This window comes from Eublepharis macularius, chromosome 5 (genome assembly GCF_028583425.1).
Source record: "Eublepharis macularius isolate TG4126 chromosome 5, MPM_Emac_v1.0, whole genome shotgun sequence".
NCBI classification, from domain to species: domain Eukaryota; kingdom Metazoa; phylum Chordata; class Lepidosauria; order Squamata; family Eublepharidae; genus Eublepharis; species Eublepharis macularius.
Genome location: NC_072794.1, coordinates 98,355,078 through 98,376,245, shown reverse-complemented (window position 1 = coordinate 98,376,245; position 21,168 = coordinate 98,355,078). Strand labels below are relative to the sequence as shown.

General features: G+C 42.8%; 1 protein-coding gene across 3 annotated transcripts in view; it reads left to right on the top strand.

The window, feature by feature from the left end:
- RNF220 (ring finger protein 220) overlaps positions 1–21,168 on the top strand; it is a 389,522-nt gene that overhangs the window by 330,534 nt on the left and 37,820 nt on the right. For all 3 annotated transcript variants that reach the window (XM_054980446.1, XM_054980445.1, XM_054980444.1), the window contains 4 exons: positions 3,599–3,695; positions 4,215–4,301; positions 8,040–8,095; positions 9,500–9,578. In XM_054980446.1, the coding sequence (XP_054836421.1) occupies positions 3,599–3,695; positions 4,215–4,301; positions 8,040–8,095; positions 9,500–9,578 (319 nt within the window). The remainder of the gene's footprint in view (positions 1–3,598; positions 3,696–4,214; positions 4,302–8,039; positions 8,096–9,499; positions 9,579–21,168) is intronic.

The following is a 21,168-nucleotide window of genomic DNA, read 5'->3' as shown; positions in this document are numbered from 1 at the left end:
TTTTTTCCATTCAGCAAGCTCTGCTTGAAGCCTCCCATCATTGCCTTCCTTGGTGAGCCCTTCTAGATCAGCCCATTTCTGCAATGTTTAGAGTGTTGGACTAGGATCTTGCAGATCCAGGTTCAAATCTCTACTCTGCCACTGAGTGACCTTAGGCCAATCGCCCACTCTCAGCCTTACCTACCTCACAGGATTGTTATGAGGATAAAATGAAGGCAAGAATGATGTAAGCTGCTTTGGGTCTCCATTGGGGAGAAAGGCAGGGCATAAACAAACAAGCATTCCAGTCCTGACTGCAGCAAGCTCTCCTGCCTCTGTTCTTAATGGTGCTTCATAGGCTAGCACATAATATAGCTCTTCCTCCCTTTGTTAATGGAAAATAGGGGCATGCAACTTCTTACGTATATTAGAATCATTAATTAGCTTTTGATGTTTTATTGGCTATTGTTGCAGGGCTGGGTTTGCTGTCACTTTTCAACCTCCTGCATTTCTCCCTGTCTGCTTGCCATGAAATTGTGCTAGTTCTAAAGACTTACATTTCCAGAGTATGGGTGTGTATGCTTACGTATGCACTCACATGTGCACTCATACAGCAGGCGTGATTCTGTCAGGTCTTCTTGCTTTTCAAAACCCTGGTTAATCCATTTGTAACAGCTCTTGTCCAGAAATCTGGTTTGAATGAGCTTGAGATGAATAATTAATGTCAAACAGTTCAGACGTCAAATATTTGAACAGCTGCTGTAGTGTTTTTGCTGGCTCCGTACAATGTAGAAATGTGAATGAGCTGGACTGGAAGGGTCAATTTAAACCGTGACCCTATTGGAACTGGCCCTTAAGCCATTCTTATGGTGGGCAAAGGGTCCCATATGGGTAGTTTCAGCCATGTTGGGGCCGTTCTTTGAGTTCTGCAGACACTAGTACTTCTTGGTTATAACTTGGAAATTAAAATCTTTTCCTCTCTGTCTCACTGCAGATTAGAGCAGGGATCCATGACTTTCTAAAGCTGAAGGATAGTTAATAGCTTATATGTCAAATCTTCCAGTTGGTTTATGTTTTGTTCCATGTACTAAGAACTCTAGGCCCCCTCTGCCACTCATGATGACTCTTCCACTGTGCACTACTGATGAAGCATAAGCTTTTCTGGGTTGAGTGATGGTCCTTACAGACTTCCTTTTCCTTCTCTGGCAACATTTATTCACTAGAATGTAAGAAAACAAGACCTTTATAGGCTGTTTGTAGTAACTTCTTTGTTAATTCAGGGACAGAACTCCAAATTCTGTAGAAAAGAAGTTTCTGGTTCTGTGACAGAAGTAAATGCAAATTAATGTTATTTTTTCTTAATCTACAGTATTCTAGCTGCAGAACTGATTTAGACTCTTTCATACAGGTTGGAGTATTGACAAGCAACATAATGAAAGCAATGGAGAGATATTATAAGAGATGCAATGGAAGGATTGGGGGCCATTCTTGTATTTCTGAGGCAAACACAAAATTCCACAGAAACTCTTTGACCAATACTTATTTTTAGATACCTAGAAATGGTATAAAATAGCCTTACCTTTTTGCTTTGAGTTTGTGTTACTTTTGCTGCAGTGCAACCCTTCTTACTCATTCTCATTAAGAACCTCAGTTGCTAATGGGGAAACGAACCCCAGTTTCCTCAAATGATCTTGGTGCACCTTGTGAGGGGAGAGGGAGCATGTGTTTGTGACAGGAATGAGCCTGGTTAAACTCAGATTTGTTTGATTCTTTTTTATGGCTTATTTCAAAATAGAAATAAATATGCTGTAGAATCTGTGTTCATTGTTTTTAAAGATGGTCAGTGTCCCAGAAATCTTGTATTGTAGTTGTAACATATGATAATCAGGTTTCACTGTTAGTCTTTGGACCAGACTTCTTGACGTCAAGGAATATAAACAGGAAGGAGCCCTTTTGCTTCTGTAAAGATTTGGATGCAATCTGATTTCATTTGACATATGGTTTAGAATTCCATTTTTGCATCTACTGTGTTACTGAAGAGGAGCACAATTTTTCAGTTAGTTGATTTTCCCCAGGCCCTAGGCAGGCTATTCCCAGGTTATATTTCATATAGATGGTATTTAGATCACCCCAAGGTCAAGTTATATCACAGGGCAGTGGAAAGAATGAAACTTCTGTATCCAGCATTTAGATCTTTGAGAAATGACAAAGTAATGTCTGAGGAGGGTAAGGTACTGGTAGAGGCCAATATCAGTATTACCATTTGCCTCTGCCAATAAATTAATAAATTGAGAGCTTCTGTAGTGTAGTGGTTAAGTGGTTAGGTTGCAAATCAGTACTTTGCTGGTTCAGATCCCACTACTGCAATGAGCTCAGTAGGTGGCCTTGGGTAAGACACTCCTCTGCCCCAGTTCCTCAGTTGTATTGTGGGGATAATAATAGCACTGACTTTGTTCACTGCTCTGAATAGGGACTAATATGTCTAGAAGAGTGGTAGTGCTATTTGTCTGTCAAATTTGTATTGGGGAATTCATACATATGCCAGCGTTCCCCAATGTGGATGCTATGGAGCCTGCCAGTACTTCCTTTGATGTCTACTGAACTTTTCAGAAAGTAGTCAGGACCATTATAAGGGTGGGCTTGTTTTTGGCTGCTTGCATTCAAATTAAAGGGTTTTCCACTGGAGGATCTGGTGACTGGAGTCAGGGCTTTCCTTAATCAGTGTGGTTCCATTGTTCCTTCAGGCTGTCCTTCTTCCCATGAGGTATAATGAGGGAGGTATTCTATTTGTCTCCACTTCCTGTGGCAGCCATTTCAGAGTGGTACTCACCATCCCCCTCAAAATTCCAAAGATGCTTGTGGTCTCAAAAAAGAAAGGGACTTATCGTTTCTTTGTGCTATCTAGATTTGAAACTTCTTCCTTTTTTTGAGGCACTCTAGCATATTGGATCCCCTTGCACTCTGCTCATTATAATCAGGTTGATGTGAGCTAACTAATTCTCCATTAACGGGAATCTACCACTGGATCCAACCCAGTCCCTAAAGTGCTAGTCCTAGTTCAGTTTGTGTCTTGCACGTCTCTCATTCCCCACAGTTCACTGTGTCATAGCCCGCCCGCCCCAGCCCTGATTCTCTGAAGTTGAGGAAAGCAATAAGGACTCTATAAACCTGTTTTTTATTAAATGATGTCCTACATTTTGATTATCTGTTTGATGCTTAGGAAGTTCTAAAGAATTTCTACTATTATGTTACATACAACAAAGCTAGGGAAATACGTTGATTAAATCCTTGTTAAAATGAGCTTCAATGAATGTACAAATAAGATCATAGACGCAGGCTGTGGCGCATCTGGTGGGCATGCAGAAGGTCCTGGGTTCAATCCCCAACATCTCCAGTTTAAAAAGACCTCTACCTGAGATCCTGGAGAGCTGCTTCCCTTTTAAGTACACAATACTTACATTGATGGACCAATGGCATGATTCAGTTTAAGGCAGCTTCATATGTATTCTTGCCCTTACTCCATCTTTTTTCCAAACTTGTGGTGTTGTCTCTCCTAGACTGTGTTACAGTATTTGGAATTCCTGGTGATGACGTGTGCTTCACACATTTTCTTTTTTAGGATCCGGATTCGTCATGTGCAGTGGTAAGGAGAATCCAGACAGTGATGCTGACCTTGATGTGGATGGAGACGACACACTGGAATATGGGAAACCACAGTATCATTTAAATGTGATCTGAACTCCCACCAAGAGCAACTTTATCAGGCTGCTGAAACTTTTGCAGCTGTTCTAATGCATGCCCAAGGTTTCTTTGAGTCAAAAGGAAGTCATACTAGTCATAGGTATTCTAAACGTTTTCAGTTTGTGGTACTTTCCACATAATTTTCTAAGGTGAACTTTTCATACACTAATTCTCAAACATTAGCAATCACATGCTGATGCTGAGAAGAGGCAAGTTTCCTCTGTACTGTTTCTGAAACAACGTGTCCTTATCAAACATCTGGTTCTTTTTTGCACATTTGTTTTGACATTTCAGGGAACCTTTAAAAGGCAGTCCATGTGCTTAGCAAACAATAGAAAAGTATTTCCTGGTGTAGTTACAGTTCCATGCTGTGTTGGCAACCATCTCTCTCTCTGAGGACATCTTAGATACTCTGCCCTAATGGTTTAGAATAAATAACTGGCTTGTTTCAAAACTTGCACCATATTATGTTCTCCTTAACCTTCCATGCTTAGATACACAGAAGCAGATATCATTCCATGTACTGGGGAAGAACCAGGGGAAGCTAAAGAGAGAGAGGCGCTTCGAGGTGCTGTATTAAAGTAAGTGTTGGTTTCTAAAATGTAGTGTCCAGGGACATGGGGAGGATACGCTTCATTGTGCTTGTTGAATGGTTGGACTTTTTATGGCAAGTATTTGCTTGGCTCGTTGTGATACATCACAAAGTAGGGCAAACTTAGGAAGAGTCATATGCCAAGAAGGTGGTTATCTGTCTAAGGCTGGAAGCAGTAAAATTACCCTGGCCACGTTTATACCAAAGACGGTGAATTTTTTTACTACTTTAGTGTAGAGCCAGTTTGGTGTAGTGGTTAAGAGCCGCAGGGGGTTTGATTCCCCACTCCTCCACCTGAAACCAGCTGGGTGATCTTGGGTCTGTCACAGCTCTCAGAGTTCTCTCAGCCCCAGCTACCTCACAGGGTGATTGTTGTGCGGATAATAATAACATATTTTGTAAACCGCTGTGAGTTGGCATTAAGTTGTCCTGAAGGGTGGTGTATTTTATTATAGTGTGTCTCTTGGCAATTTTTTCTCCATGCTTTCTCTGAACCCTGTAACTAACTAAAATCTACACACATAAACACTTCTTCACTGGAAAAAAAATCTCAAAGTTCTGTCATCAAATGTAAAACTTAAGTAGATTTGTATAATGATGCTTAATTTACTGGTGCAAATTGTGGGTATTGTGAAACAATTTTGGTAGAAGCTGAGCAGCATGCAAGAGGTAATAATAATAACAGCAACAATATTCGATTTATATACCGCCCTTCAGGACAACTTAACACCCACTCAGATTGTTTTACAAAGAATGTAATTATTATCTCCACAACAGCAAACACCCTGTAAGGTAGGTGGGGCTGAGAGAGCTAGAAGCTGTGACTCACCCAAGGTCTCCCAGCTAGCTTCAAGAGGAGGAGTGGGGAATCAAACCCAGTTCTCCAGATTACAGTCCTGTATGCTTAACCACTACACCAAACTGGCTCTGGGAAGCAGATGTCTTTCGTCTTGTAGGTAAGCAGAGGACAAGAGTTAGGAGCACTGGAGACACAAGCACCCATTCAAGTCAAAACACAAGTGCAACATTCAAAGGCTTCTTTCATTGATTTGAATAGAACTTAAGTATCCTTAACTTCTTCTGTTTTGTGCCCAGCATGGTTCAGTGAGTTCAGAGGTTTAGTTTTCTGAGCACTTGCAACTCCTCCCAGAGCTCCCTCTGATTTCTAATTCTTCATTATATATTTCCATACTTTCAGTCTCTTCTTTATTCATAAGAACTGGAAATAAATTTTTCTAAGATAAAACCAGGTGCTGAAATTTTCAGGAGTACCTACACACACATATCCTGTGTTTTGCTTGGTGATCTCTGGGGCAAATCTACAGGCATACAGATTTCTATACCTCTTTTAAAAGAAATCTGAGTATCATCAACTGTGCGTCTGTTGAGTTTGTATTGTTTGCCTGTGGCCATTTATTTATATATATTTCTTAGATACCTTTTTAATCACTTGGTTCTGAAGGAAACAAACTTTTCTGGAAAGCTATCATGAAAAAATTAAGCTTAAAATACATCAGAAAAAACATCCAAGTGCAACCTGCAAAAAATCTAGCAAAATCATACCCAAATAACAGCATTTTAATTTGCTGAAGAAACTGTATCATGGAGAATGCAACTCTGTGTAGAACAGGAAATGCCCCCAACCCTGTAGTTTTGAGTGTGCAACCTCTGAACACCTTTGTCTTCATGGAATTGATTTAGCTTGAATTTGTTAACCATTATCCAGCCTGTGAATCTATACAGCTACTGATTCAGGGAACTGACTGGATCTGATATAAATGAAAACTAGGACTGAGTATAAACATAATACCTCCCTCCAAACAGTCAAACTCTGCTGCTGTATATAACTATTAAACATTATTGGGGACAAGACAGAACATTCAGTACCCTAGAGGACAACTTCCATGGGACGTAGCAGGAGTCATCCATAAATGTTCACTAGCCTGTCAGGTAGGATTCCACCAAAGAATGTGGCTGAACCTTCAACCACAGGCCCAGTAGGATGGATGATCAGTTGTGCCAGACAACTATTGAGGACGTGTGGAAGCACTAGCAAAGTCAGATTTCCACTGTCAAACTCCAGACAAATTACGCCTGGTAAAGTATCCAAAGTAGTCTGTGTACCAAACCGTATCCAACTACAGTTACGCATGTCTAAAACGTTGGTTTATCCAAAAACCTCTGGATCTTGCTTAGTTTCTGCCTACTAAATCATAGGCTTTTTAAAAATGGAGTATACAGCGGTCATCTCCAAGGTGACTGGCATCTCTTCCAACAGTAAGATATTGATTATTATTATCAGGAAAGACCCGGTTGCTTCCAGCAAGCCTTCACCAGCCAACAAAAGGAAGGATAGAGTGAGCAAATGGTTGGATGCCCTTCTTCAAAGGTCTTGCCCACTTCCTTGAGTTAAGTCAAACAAACAGAACATTAAACATCTCCCCAAAGGTAGATCCAGTATGACTGGTGGTATTCCAACTCAGCACAAGCAATTTTATTGGAGAAATGCTTTACAAAATCAGCATAGTTAGTAGCTGAGCATTCTTCGTAATTAGCTGGTGGGCATGAGAAGGAAACACTTGCTCTTGTGCATTCTCTCTCCATCACTCAGAACAGTTCCACAAGATAGTACTCTGCCAGCACAATGGTGACAGTGAAGGATATTCTTCATTGTCGTCACTGCTGCAGAATAAGTCAAAAAACCAGGTCTGTAAATTGTGTCCCCGTTGGGTTCATCCTGAATTTTCAGCTGCTGTTAGCTTGCCCCCCTCCCACAGTTGTATCACCCAGATTGCCTTATTTAAACTACTGCTGGGTAATGGCGTACCAAGGAAAATATTGTTTCCAGAGCCCGTTATATATACTAATTATGATTCATCAGGCTAGTAACAACTGCTGACTGGAACAATTTAATCCCTTAGTGCATTCTAGAATCAGGTAGGACACAAAAGTCCTCAGGGGTGGTCCACTTTAACAAGCCATGGTTCTTGCTGTGCTGGTTTTGATATTCTAGGTTGCTGTAAGCTGACAGCTGTAGTTCTGCATAAACCTCACTACAGAAAACTCTATGAAGCACTTCAGGCAAATAACCAAATAGGTGTTAACAATAGAGGTAAAAAATGGATTGGTTTTTCAAGCCCTCTGCCCTGCATGGAAACAGCACTTACATTGCTCTGCTGAGTGAGCCTTGGAGGTCAAAGTTGAAGAGATTGATAGAGCAGCGAAATGAAGTTTTCCTACTGCTTAGCTGGTAGCAAAGAATGGCTTAAAATCAGGTTTTACTTCATAAAAACACTTATCTGCCTGGATCAGATTATAAGTCTTACAGTAATTTGAATTGACAGTGAATAATATTGAATGCTTTAGAAGAAAGTAGAAACTAGAATTTTTTTGGAACTCTTCTGGTGCTCCATCTCTGGAACCCTGAATTGGTAATTGCAGTTTAATAATAATTAAAGCAACTATTTAAAATAAAGCAAGATTATAAAACAAGTGAAGTTGCCCCCAGATATGCTCAAGTCCAAGCATCACAAACATGTACAAACAGAAGGAGGTTCCATAGTTTATATGGAGAACATCCATCTAAATACTAATTGTGCTTAGAATACTGAAGGGTGCCATATCACTCATTTTAAGGGTTGTGACAAAACATAACAGAAAGGGCTTCAAGATCTGTAAGGCTCAATTTTTATTATTTATTTATTTTTACTCTATTTTTTCTTTCCAGTGGTGGCACGCCTAGTACTCGAATAACACCAGAATTCTCTAAGTGGGCAAGTGATGGTGAGTATAAGATGCCTGTATGTAGCTGTTTTTAATGTTGTCCTTGCAAAGGTTTGGCTCCTGGAATTCTAAGTAGTGTAATAAACTGTACCTTCTGCCATTGAGCCTTTGATGGGAGAATACTCCTGGGAGTCTAATTTGTGCTTTTGAAAACAAGTGTACTGCCTTTGTTGCCAAATAGAAAATCTGAACCAACTAAAATTCTGAAATCAGGAAAATTCAAGTGTGATTTTCAGGTTTCCATTCCTTTAACTAACCTGGTCTGTTCCATTCCTCTTGGTTTGGATGATGATGATATGGAGAATGTGGTGCCTCTCTGTTATCAGTATTCAATTTGAGACTACTCAGCATCCTAGAACATTTTTCTACATATATGCAATGTAAGACCTGTTTCTTGATGTGTAGACTGGAGTCACTATTCTGTTACATAAAATAAGAAATCCAGTGTGGTGTACATAAGATGAGCGTTATAATGGGGATCTCTCCAGTCCATAATGAACACCCTAGCCATCATACCATACATGCTCCCTAATGATGCATTCTGAAGTAATATTTGCATACAGTTTAAGATGCAGGAGGTATAGTGCATGCTAGTAAAAATAATAAAGGAAATGCCTATGTTGGTCTGAGCAACACTTCTAAGGCAAACCAGACAGAGCAGGCGATGGGGAGAAGTATTCTGAAGTGGAGTAGAGAATAAATTCAACAACTGCCATCATCTGATTGGTGATGGGCTAGGAGCAGGGGCAGTTTCTGCAGGAGTAGAATTCACTTACAGGTGAACCCCTTAGAATTCCTAGGGTTTTCCCTGTTGCCTTTCTTCAGATGATTTCAGACTGTTGTTTGGGAAGACTCAGAACCAGATCCTATTGTAAGGCTACAGGTACTGAATTGACTACAAGTAATTCCTGTGAATGATAAATGTATCTTGGTTTGCAGTTCACTCAGCATTGTTAAGTAAAAACTTGTTCATACCAAACCATTTGCCTAATTATTACATAGGAATTAATTTCAGGAACCATCCTACTCTAGTGATTCATCCTTTGGGTCTGATGAGTTTAAAAAGAACAGGAAATCGGTGCACTCCAGGTCAAGGTGCCCAAGCAGCAGCAATACATGGGAGGAAGGCATCCACAGCCAATTATTTGCCTTTGAAAGGTCCATGGCTCCTATCATTTCTGAGAGCTTTGTGTGATGAGGCTGGTCTGCCGCATTGGGACACTCAGAAATGCTCTGTTAATACAGCAATACCAGTCTCTATGATATTCCTGTAAGGTGGGAGGAACTTGCATATTCTGGTAGTTTGTCTTGGAAACCAATTCAGGAAAAGTCCATCAATCCTCTGGAACTTCAGTTTGATTAAATGTTCCTCTTAACTGAACTGGGCCGTTTTCTTCTTCACAGAAATGCCATCAACAAGTAATGGCGAAAGCAGTAAACAGGAGCCCATGCAAAAGACCTGCAAGAACAGTGACATAGAAAAGTGAGTATGGCTTGGGTATGTTTGCTATGGCAGGAGCCCTTCTTATAGAGCTATATCAGCCGTTAGCAGCATTCCATGTGCTGCAGTGTGTGTTGTATTTCTCAAACTTTTGCCACAGGCTCTCCACTACGACTTTGGTAGTTGGATATTAAATAGGGGTCTCATATTTTTGCAGTAGGGGTGCAACCTCTATTATATCCTTTGTAGAAGTTTCCTGTCAGAGGAAGTGGGGGGAGGGATCCCTCTATAGTATGTTGATCTAAAAATGGTAGGATGATTTTATGTTTCATTGCTGAATCCCCCTTCCAGTTTTTCTGGCTTTAGAAGTATTATGGAAAGTCCTGTCCTTGTATTACACTAACTCTAGGTTCAAAGCATTGCCCTTTTCCTCCCCCCAAGTTTTTGTTATTTTTTAGCAGTCTCTCTTGACATGCCCTCCCTGGGGAAGATGGGATTATTTTAACCTCCTTTTCCATTGGGAATGAATCACATAGAACATTTTGCTCTACCAAAGTCCAGAGACAAATCAACATCTGAGTGAGGAGTCTAAAATGACTTTGCCCTGTCCTGTAGCCAGAGGTGTGTACAGTGACATCCCAGGATATATATGTGCACGTGGGTGGGTGTTGTAGGTAGATTTGAAATCTTCAGAAAAGAACTAGCCTGAGGATCAGTTGATGCAGCCACAGGCTGGAAATATAATATGAACAAGTGGTGTGTTGCAGCTTTGCATATTACGTAAAATGCAAACTGGGCAACAACGGGCGGGGGGTGAGATGTTGTACGTGGTGAGGGAATCCCCCTTTGGTAATTGTAGTGGCCTTCAGATAAAGCACAGGAAGTGTTGTGAAATAATACAGTATTTTCAGAGGGTCACTTGCCATTGTTTGTATGTTGTAGGTGCAACAAAGAACATCAGTTAAAGGTAAACAATCCGTTATTTTTGCACCTAGCATAACTTAGCAGTTATGTTCCACAACACTTCCTATGCTTCATACTTAAGACAGAGACAAAATGCCCGGTATCATCATCCCCTCCCACAGTTTACTAAATAGTCAGTCTGATGCAGAATTCTGAGGAACTCAAATGCCTGCTCACTAATTTCTGAAATGTTATTGTCATAATAATATATATATATATATATTTCATTTTTATCCCACATGCTCAGTTTAGAAATTGTTACATTTTACATACTGAATTGGTTCCTGTTCTGCACGCTTACCTGCATGTTTCAGTCACTGCTCAAAAAGCTGCTGCTTTCCATGTAGGAGACAGGGCAATTCATTCATCTTCAGTAGTCTTAAGTTAGTGACTCTCAAGTTGCCATCCAGTCCTCTAAAACTGAAACGCCTTTACATGAGAAAACTGAGAAGCTTTGATACTTTCCACAACTTTTGTTGTGGGTGAATGTTATCCCTTGATTAGATTATTAAAATGTTTTATTCAGTTCATCTTGGCAGAACCCAAATTCTTTCCAGGTGGTGCTTATGATAATTGTAGATAGTGAAATATGGCACTGCTCTTTCCTTTTGACAACTCCTGACCCATTATTGGACATTAAAACTCTCCTGACTTTCACATTCAAAAATTACACTTGGGCACTGAATTTCCATTACTTTTCTCCTAAATACCTGTTCTTGCAATTAAGTGTTTCCTCCTTTCTTCTTAAGAAGTCCCCTGTGGAAAGGGGGTTAGTGCCTTTTAGGTAAAGCTTCATAACTTTAAAAAAAAAATAATTAATAAACTCAAACACATAAACATAAGCTACAATCATCCACTACTACAGTCATCAGTAATCATCTAGATCATACATAAAACCTAAGCAAATCATCTGGATCATATATAAAAAACATATTGAATAAACTACTATCATTTAAATCATATTGTTATCAACTAAATCATATATCCATATAGAAGGTCCTTATACTTAATCGTTCACTTCTGTTTAAATATCCATCTGTCTTCATATCTAATAATAATTATTCTAAACTATTCTTAATTTTCAGCTATGTAATCAAAAATACTTTCCATTTTTCTTGAAATTGGCCTATTGTGTATATATAAGATGTTAATTTCTGTCTTTGACACTTATTCATATAGCTTATTCTTCCATCCCATCAGATCTGGACATCTTTCTGCCTTCAATTTTGCTGCAAATACTACTCTTGCCACTGTTACCACATACTTAAATAATTTGCTATGCATTTTTGTAATATCACTTGGTAAAATATTTAATAACATATTTTGGGGATTAATCACAAACTTAAATTTTATCTCTCTGCATTTCTTCATGAACTTCTATCCAATATTTTCTTGCCTTCTTGCATGTCCACCACGTGTGATAAAATGTTGCATCCATGTTCTGACATTTCCAGCACTTTCCATTATAGTCCTTATTAGCTTTTGCAATGTCTTTGGGAGTAATATACTATCTAAAGAACACTTTATACCAATTCTTAACATTTGATATTCTGTAAATTTAATTTCTTTAGTCGATAGATTTTCCTACTGGCTCATGTATGTATTTTCTCCAAAGTTTTGCATCCATTTTATCCATACATTTTTTTACTTGCTCTCAGGGGTCATTTCGTAGAGGAACTCATTAGCATAACTCATTAGCATATGCCACCCCCCTTGACAATGCCAGAAGTGTGTCATTAGCATAACTGATTTGCATATGCCACACTCCCTAACATCACCTATTTTTCCTAAATGGTGTTGTGAATCTCTTAACCGGTCTCCTTCTTTGACTTTGAATTTAGACACCATTTGATAATACAACAATCACGGAATGTTTTTTTCCTTAATCTTGAATTTTCCATGTTTTTATTTTCCCTTGTTTGTCCATCATATATTCATAATTTATATAATCAATTTTATTTCTTATACTAATGTCACAATAGGCATCAATTGGAGATATCAATGGCGAAATTGACAGACTTACTCTATTTCTGCACTGAAACTATATTGTTAATAGTCCATCCCTCAAAATATGAGTGCCAGCTTGTCTTTGAATAGTTTTTTAAATGTTTTCTTAATCCATAAATAGTTATTGAAAGCTTCATAACTTTTGAGGAGAGCAGAAAGCAGTTTGTTTAGAAAAAAGTGCCTGCTGCTTTTTCCCTACTCCTCAGGGATTTGTGTGTGATAAATAGTTTGTGTCGTGATGGTTAAGGAGCTAGGAAGCTGTGTGTGAAGGAGAGGGCTTTGTTAAATTAATTGATAACTGGGATAAGACCTCAGGGCCTGCAGAAAGGAAGGTGTTCTTTTATTTCTACTGTCTGGCTGCTTCCACTTGCACTGCCAAGCCATGATATATGGTGACCCAGCCCAGCTAGCTAAATTGATTCATCTCCAGTTCCTGGTTCTTAATCTGGAGCTAAATTGGTTTCATTTTTCTTGTTTTGGGTGATGCTTATGGCAAGCTCTCTGTGGGATCACTTTCTTCTGTTCATAACTTCAATTTTTGCTTTTAAATCTGGGTATTATTGATTGGTGTGTTAAGCTCCATGTAATGTCTGATTAGCATTTTTAAAAGTGTTTAGAAGCACATGGTTTATCACCTGTGTCAGCTGGGCTGTCCATTTAGAACAATGGCTAATGGAGTTAGCAGTGATTCTCTTTATTGATTCTACTTTTATAAGAATGACATTCATTTTCTTCCCTCTTTCCAAAACAAAATCTAGACATGGAGAGTATGTTTTTAATTAGCTAAAACAATACAGTAAACTGTCCTTGTTTTGGTGCACAGCTAATGTACTTGGGCTGAAAGTTAATGGAATGTGTACTTTGCACTTCTTGTAGCTGGATCTCTTATATGCCAGGAGTCTTAGCAATCTTAGAGAAAAATTTGCCATTTGTGCCTATCCTTTTTACCATGTTTCCTGTCTCAAATCAGACTCCTCTCCCTCAGTACATCTTTCTCAGTGGATTTGAACTTCATGTCATCAACCCTCATAATGATAAGACAGGCAAAATTTAAGATCTTTTATTTATCCGGTACTAAATATGAGGAATTCCACAATGTTTTCCAGGTGGATAGATGTATTGGACTGCAATAGAACTGCAAGATTCAAGTTCAGTAGCACCTTAAAGACCTGAGCACTTAAAAGATTTTCAGAGTTTTGAGATTCAGAGCTCCCTTCATCTGGTACAAGTAGAAAGGGATACTGAGCCTCTATATCCCAAACAGAAAGTGGCAGGGGTGTTGCAAAGAAGGGCATTAGGATGCAGTAGTACAATGCTGCTTGTTTACAGTAGAAATTAGCATCTGTAGTGAGCGAAGAGTCCTGTCTCTATTCAGCCCCAGGGGATCCATTGTTCTGAATTTGTGAATGAACTAAGCGATCTCACATTGTAATTGCAATGGAATGTCCTGAAAGATTAAAATGTTCTCCCACTGGTTTTTGAGTGCTGTGGTTTTTAATGTCAGGTTTACGTCCATTTATTCTTTTGCATGGGCAGTGATGTGTTTGTCCAATGTAGAGAGTGGAAGGGCATTGCTGACACCAGATAGTCTATGTAACATTGGAAGATGAATGAGTGAATGAAACTGAGATGGTGTAATGAGTGTTGTTAGGTCCAGTGATTGTGTTGTTGGAGTGAATACAGGGACAGAATTCACATATTGGTTTATTGCAGCCCGTGGTCCCAAAGTCTGTGTCCATGTTAAGAAGTACATTATTGTGAGTGAAAAGTTGTTTAAGGTTAAGGGGCTATTTGTGAGCAAGAAAAGGCTTGCCTCCCAGTGCTTAACAAAATTTGTGGTACAGTATGAGCTTTTGTGAACCCCAGCTCATGATATCTGAAGAAGTGAGCTATGGCTAATGAAAGCTCATATCCTACCACAAATTTTGTTAGTCTTCTAGATGCTACTGGACTCTGGCTCTTTTCTACTGCTACAGACAGACTAACACGGCTGCCCATCTTGATCTGTCTCCCAATGCTTGTGAGAGAAGAGTATCATTGATCATCATAGGTTGCAGATTATTAATGATGCATTCAGTTTATTTGAGGTGAAAGCTGTATGCAAGTAGCATTCTGTTCTTTTGTTTGTTTTGTTTGGACCTGTCTTATAGCAGGTTATCCCTTGGTCTGTTTCCTTGCCACTTCAGATGACCTGTGGCTCTCAAAAGCTTATGCTACAATAAAGTTGGTTAGTCTTAAAGGTGCTGCTTGACTCTTTGCTCAGATGAGTATTGTAATTCCAAACATGTTTTGGAATGTTTTCCAGTATCTGTTTTTAGATTAAATGTGCGAAAAAGTTACAAATCTACAGAAGAGTGCATTTTTCCTTCTGTGAAATGCTTTGTCAGGCTCCTCCTGCTGTGGGTTAGAGCCCGGGACCAGTGCACTCTCCAGCATTCTTGGGACCATGCCATGGTTATGCCTCAGTTTAAGGATAGCCAAGCTGCATGGGGGAGGTCTGGCTCTTCCTCCTCAGCGCTCCTCAGGGCAGCCTTAAAAGGCTATTTGGGGGAAGGGAAGAACCCAGGCTCTCCTCATCCCACCTGCCCTGGGGCTGGAGCCAAGTGAGTGGCAGGAACCATTGTCAATAGGGCCCTCTATTGGGCCCTTGCATCTGCCACCCCACCCTCAGGCCTTCCTTCAAAGCACCATCAGCCCATGCAGGCCTAAGGAGTCTAGTACTACTGCTGCTGCTGGCGGTCCTTCCTGCTGGCATAACTTGCTCCCACAGCTCCCCCTCCACCCCCCCCCCCCCCACAACTGTGCAGCAAGCTCACTTGGCTCTGAGGCTGGCCTGCTCATATACCCGTACCTCAGGATCTTGTTCACACATACTGCTACCCAAAAGTGTATCCTCCATCCAGTATACATGCTTCGCATTTTTGTTATCCAGGTGCAGAAGCCAGCCCTTACCCAGTTCCCTATCCATCTCACCATCCTAGAGTCCAGTCCACAGTCCTCCAGTTTGCCCATCAGAACATCATGAGGAACCTTGTCAAAAGCTTTACTGAAATCCAGATAAACTACTTTGACAGGTTTCCCACGATCCAGTAAACTGTCATTTGGTCATAGGAGATAAGATTGGTTTGGCAGGACCTGTTGGAGACGAATCCATGCTGATCACTGCTGTAGCATAGTGGTTAATTGGCTGGGTTGCAAATCAGCACTCTGCTAGTTCAACTCCCACTATTGCCATGAACTCTGCAGGTGGCCTTGGGTAAGCCACTCCTCTCAGCCCCAGCTCCCCAGCTTATTGTAAGGATAATAACAACGCTGACTTTGTTCACCGCTCTGAGTGTGGCACTAATCTGTCCAGAAGGCCAGCATATAAGCACATGGTTGTTGTTGTATTACCGTGTTGCCTGTCAGATGCTTGCAGACTGATGCCTTGTGCTCGCCTGTTGTTGTTGTGGGGAATGGAGAGTAAGTTGGATGATGGTGGACATAGGGAGGAGGGACGGCATGGGGTCAGGGATCCCAGTCCTCTGGGGACGTGGGAGGTATGACGGTGGGAGCTGGTCTCAGTGGAGAAGGGCATGGAGATATGGAATGGCTCGGTGCCCTTCTAACCTGCGTCTCACCTTGAGAAATGCTGGTGATGGAGCTAGGAAAAAGAACCTTCCTTCGACACTGATGTTGTGCAATGCCAGGTCCATAAACAATAAGACCGCAACGCTGCAAGATCTCTGCAGTGAGTGATGTGGACCTGATATGTGTGACCGAAACCTGGGTGAGGGAGGGTGAAACAGTTACCCTGGGAGAACCGCCCCCCCCCCCCAGGATATTCGGTCTTCCACAAGTCACGAATAGGAGGTCGGGGAGAAGGGGTGGCAAACCTTGCCCGAGAGTCTTTCTCCTTCAGGCCACTCCCCGCCCCTGAGCATCCATGTCGATGATGCCTCCTCTGTGCAGGCTGAGGACCTGGTGTCTTCCATGGCAGCACTGGGACTCTCCCAATTTGTGTCGACCCCTACACATCAAGCAGGTCACACGCTAGATTTAATCATTGGGATGGGGTTAAATGTAGATCTGGAAGTGGTAGAACTGGTGCCATGGTCAGACCACTCGGTCCTGAAGTCTCGGCTGGGGATACCCCACCCCCCTCGCAAGGGCACTGAGCTGATTTATGCTTGCCTGCAGAGACTTATGGACCCAATTGGGTTCCAGAATGCTTTGCGGGATCCAGTGCTCCATGGTGGTTCATTAGATGAGCTGGTGGAGGACTGGCAGTGCCGGCTCTCCGAAGCCATCGACGAAATTGCCCCCCCCCCCCCCCCGTGGCCCTCTTTGCCCCCATGCAAGATGGGCTCCCTGGTATACAGAGGAGCTCCGACAGAAGAAGCAGGAGCTAAGATGGCTTGAGCGAGTGTGGCGACGATCTCGGGACGAAGAAGCAAGTTCATCTTATAGGACGTTTATGAAAGCCTATGAGGTGACAGTGAAGGCTGTGAAGAAAGAGTTGTATGCGGCCTCCATCGCGTCAGCTAGCTCACACCCGGCAAAATTGTTTAATGTGGTTCAGTCATTGGTCTCCTTGCCAGAGGGAGGCCGTCAAATTTTGAATTCAGATATTGGCTGTGAGGCTTTGGGGAGTTTTTTGCTGGTAAAATCTTGTCTCTCCGCTGCAACTTGCCAGCCACAGTTGATTCAGTGAATGAGCTAGAGACCCCTTGGCTGTCTTCAGAGCCAATATTTGATCATTTCAGCCCACTTGTTGGGGAGGAGCTTGACAGGACCCTGCGAACAATTAGGCCCACCACATGTCCCTTGGACCCATGCCCATCGTGGCTGGTAAAGGCCAGTGCCAAGGGGCTGCAGTCCTCACTGGAGGCCATTGTTAACCTATCCTTAGGTTCCGGGGGTTTTCCTGGGCCATTAAAGGAAGCTGTGGTGAGACCTCTCTTGAAGAAACCATCGCTGGACCCCACTGACCTGGTCAATTACTGCCCGGTTTCAAACCTCCCGTTTCTGGGAAAGGTGATTGAGCAGGTGGTGGTGGAACAGCTGCAGGGCTTCCTGAAGGATGTCTCAGCCCTAGACGCCTTCCAGTCCGGGTTCCGTCCAGGACATGGGACGGAGACATTGCTGGTCGCCCTCACAGACAATCTTCGTAGACATCTGGATCACGGCGGCTTGGCGCTGCTGATATTATTGGATCTGTCGGCAGCGTTCAATACAGTCGATTACGATCTTCTGACTTACCGCCTCGTCAGTGTGGGGATACGAAGGACTGCCTTACAGTGGCTTGTCTCTTTTCTCCATGGTCGGGGACAGAGGGTGGGGCTTGGGGAGAAATTGTCACCCCGTCACCCATTGGTGTGTGGGGTCCCACAGGGAGCAGTACTCTCCCCATTATTGGTTAACATCTATATGCGCCCCCTTGCCCAGTTGGTGCGAAGTTTCGGACTTGGGTGTCATCAATATTCAGATGACACCCAGTTGTATCTGATGATGGACAGATGGCCCGGCTCAGCCCCAGATGTCCTGGAACATGCTTTTGCAGCCATGACTGGTTGGTTGAAGCAGAGTCGGCTGAAACTGAACCCGATGAAGACGGAAGTCCTGTACTTGAGCCATGGGGGATTAGGTTCAGGACTCCAGCTCCCAGCCCTCGATGGGGCACCGTTAGTGCCAGTTCCAAGGGTTAAGAGCCTGGCGGTGATCTTGGATGCCTCCCTGAAAATGGAGACACAGGTCACAGCGGTTGTCAGGTCCTCTTTTTTCCATCTGTGACAGACCAGGCAACTTGTCCCTGACCTGTCAACCCATGACTTAACTACAGTGATCCAAGCAACGGTCATCTCTAGGCTAGATTACTGTAACTTGCTCTATGTGAGGCTGCCCTTGAGCCTGACCCAGAGATTACAGCTGGTACAAAATGCAGCAGCGCATGTTATTACGAGAGTGCCAAATAAGGCACATATAACATCGTTCTTACGTGAGCTGCGTTGGTTGCCAGTGGAGTACCGGATCAGATTCAAGGTTCTGGTATTGACCTATAAGGCCCTGGGCGGACTGGGACCAGCGTATCTACGGGACCGTCTCTCCCCATATATTCCCCAGAGGACACTCCGATGAGGGAACAAACAGTTGTTGGTGGTCCCTGGCCCCAAGGAGGCCCGCCTAGCCTCGACTAGAGCCAGGGCCTTTTTGGTCCTGGCTCCCACCTGGTAGAATGCTCTGTCTGCTGAAATCAGGGCCTGGCAGGACCTACTATCTTTTCGCCGGGCCTGCAAGACAGAGTTGTTCTGCCAGGCATATGGATGAGGCTGGGCCTCCGCCAGCCTGGAAAAAAAGGGGTGTATAAATCTTAGCCCTCCCTGTGAAGGCTGTCCACCATCCTGTTTTAAATGTGTTGTTTTTAATGTACATGAATTTTTAATTGTATTTTTAATATGTTATCTGCCCTGAGCCCACTCGTGGGGAAGGCGGAATACAAATCTGAAATAAATAAATAATAAAATAAATAATAAATAATAGTATCTGCTCAAGTATCTTCCCTAGGACAGAGGTTAAGCTGATTGGCATGTATTTCCCAGGATTGTCCTTTCCCTTTTGTGAAGATTGGGATAACATTTGCCTTCCTTCAGTTTCCAAGAGGCCTGGAAAATGATTGACAAAGGGTCTGCAAGTTTTTTTGAAAGTTCTTTAAGCACCTTTGTGTGCACCCTATCTGGCCCATGGGATTTGTACACATCCAGTGTAGCAAGGTGCTTCTTTTTTTTTCCAGATTCACAACCCTCTTTAATTGACAAAAAGAAGCAATAGATTGAAAGGCTGGAGAAGGAATATAGATAGTATTGGGAGAAGAAGAGATTTCTATTGGTCTTTTAACTCCTTCAGTCTTCGAATGGCATATTTCACTGTCACTGCTGAAGTGGTGTTGTATGTCCAGGCACCACCAGCCACGGTCTTCATACAAGAACCACAATGCCAGATACCCACAGCTTTCCTCTTCATTTTAACTTTAACTTTAACTTTAATTGAATTTTTATGCCGCCCATCTCCCGAAGGACTCAGGGCGGTCGGTGTACAGCAAAAATAAAACATACAAATATAAAACAATAAGAATATAAAATATAAACATATTGAATAATTTAACTCAGAACAGGACAACTCAATTAAAACACATTTAGGCTCCTTCTGTGGCAAGACCACATTTTGGTCTTGCCACAGAAGGAGCAAGTATACTTGGCATGTTGGCTAATTTCAATCTTCTTCACCATCTTCCTCAAGGAAGCTCCGTATTGGGTACCATATTTACCCACAATGCCAACCTTCGTGCGCTTGGCCATCTTGCTATGCTATAGGCCCCAGCAAAAGAAGCACAAGGTGCTTCTTAAGAACTTCTCTGTCCATGTCAACCACTAGCCCCGGTGCCATGCCTTGCCTTCTACCATCTCTAGGTGGGCTTGTTCTCTCCATCAGGGAGAAAACTGAGGCAAAATAGGCATTGAGCCTTTCTGCCTTCTCTCTGTCCACTGTTGGAGTTTCTCCATTTTCACCCAGCAAAGGGGATACTGCCCCCTTTATTCTCTGTTTGCTTCTCATGTATCTGAAGAACATCTTTTTGCTGGTGCGAATCCCCCCTGATCAGTCTCAGCTCATTCTGAGTTTTAGCCTCTTTGATGGCTGCCCTACAGTGCCTAACTACCCCTAGATACTCTTCTTTAAATGCATTTCCTTCATTCCATTTCTTGAACACCTCCTTTTTCTTCCTTAGCTCATCACAAAGTTCTCTGTTTGTCCACATTGGCTTCTTAGATTCCCTAACATGTTTCTCTCTTACTGGAATGGTGATGGCTTGAGTCTACAAGAGTTCTTCTTTTAGGAGAACCCATCCCTCACTTGCTCCTTTCCCTTCCAGCATTCATGTGCATGGAATAATTCTCACCATATCTCTAAAATTATTTGCCCTACTAAAATCTAACATGCGTTTGGCTAGAAACTCATTTGGTCCCCTGCAGCAAAAGGAATTCCAGGAGGATGTGATCACTTTTCCCTAAGTTTCCCATCAGCTTTACCCCATCAACCAACCATTTCTTGTTGGTTAATATCAAGTCCAGTATGGCCAAGCCCCTCGTAGCTTTGTAGCTGCCTCCACCATTTGAGAGTGTTTTCAGTAGCACAGCAGGGGATGGATTGAGGAGGAGGTAGTCTGCCCCCGGCGCTGCCAAAGAGGGGGTGCCAGGTGCAGCTGCCAGCTGCCGGGAGCGCGCTGGCAGCAGCGCGGGCGGCTGAGCGGGCGCCCGCACCATTCGCCTGCCCAGCAGGACAGGGAGCGTGTGGCAAGCTGGCCGCCCCCTCAGCCAGGCAGGTGAATAGCATGGAGAGTTGGGAGGCTGCCCATGCCACTCGCCTGTCCCACTGAGGGGGCGGCTGGGTTGCCGCACGCTCCCTGTCCTGCGGGGCAGGTGAATGGCACGGGCAGCCCCCCAGCTCTCCATGCCACTCACCTGCCCGGCTGAGGGGACAGCCAGCTTGCCGTGTGCTCCGTGTCCTGCTGGGCAAGCGAGTGGCACGGAGGGCTGGGAGGCCGCCCACACCATTTGCCTGCCCCGCAGGACAGGGAGCATGTGGCAAGCCGGCCGCCCCCTCATTGGGACAGGCGAGTGGCGTGGGC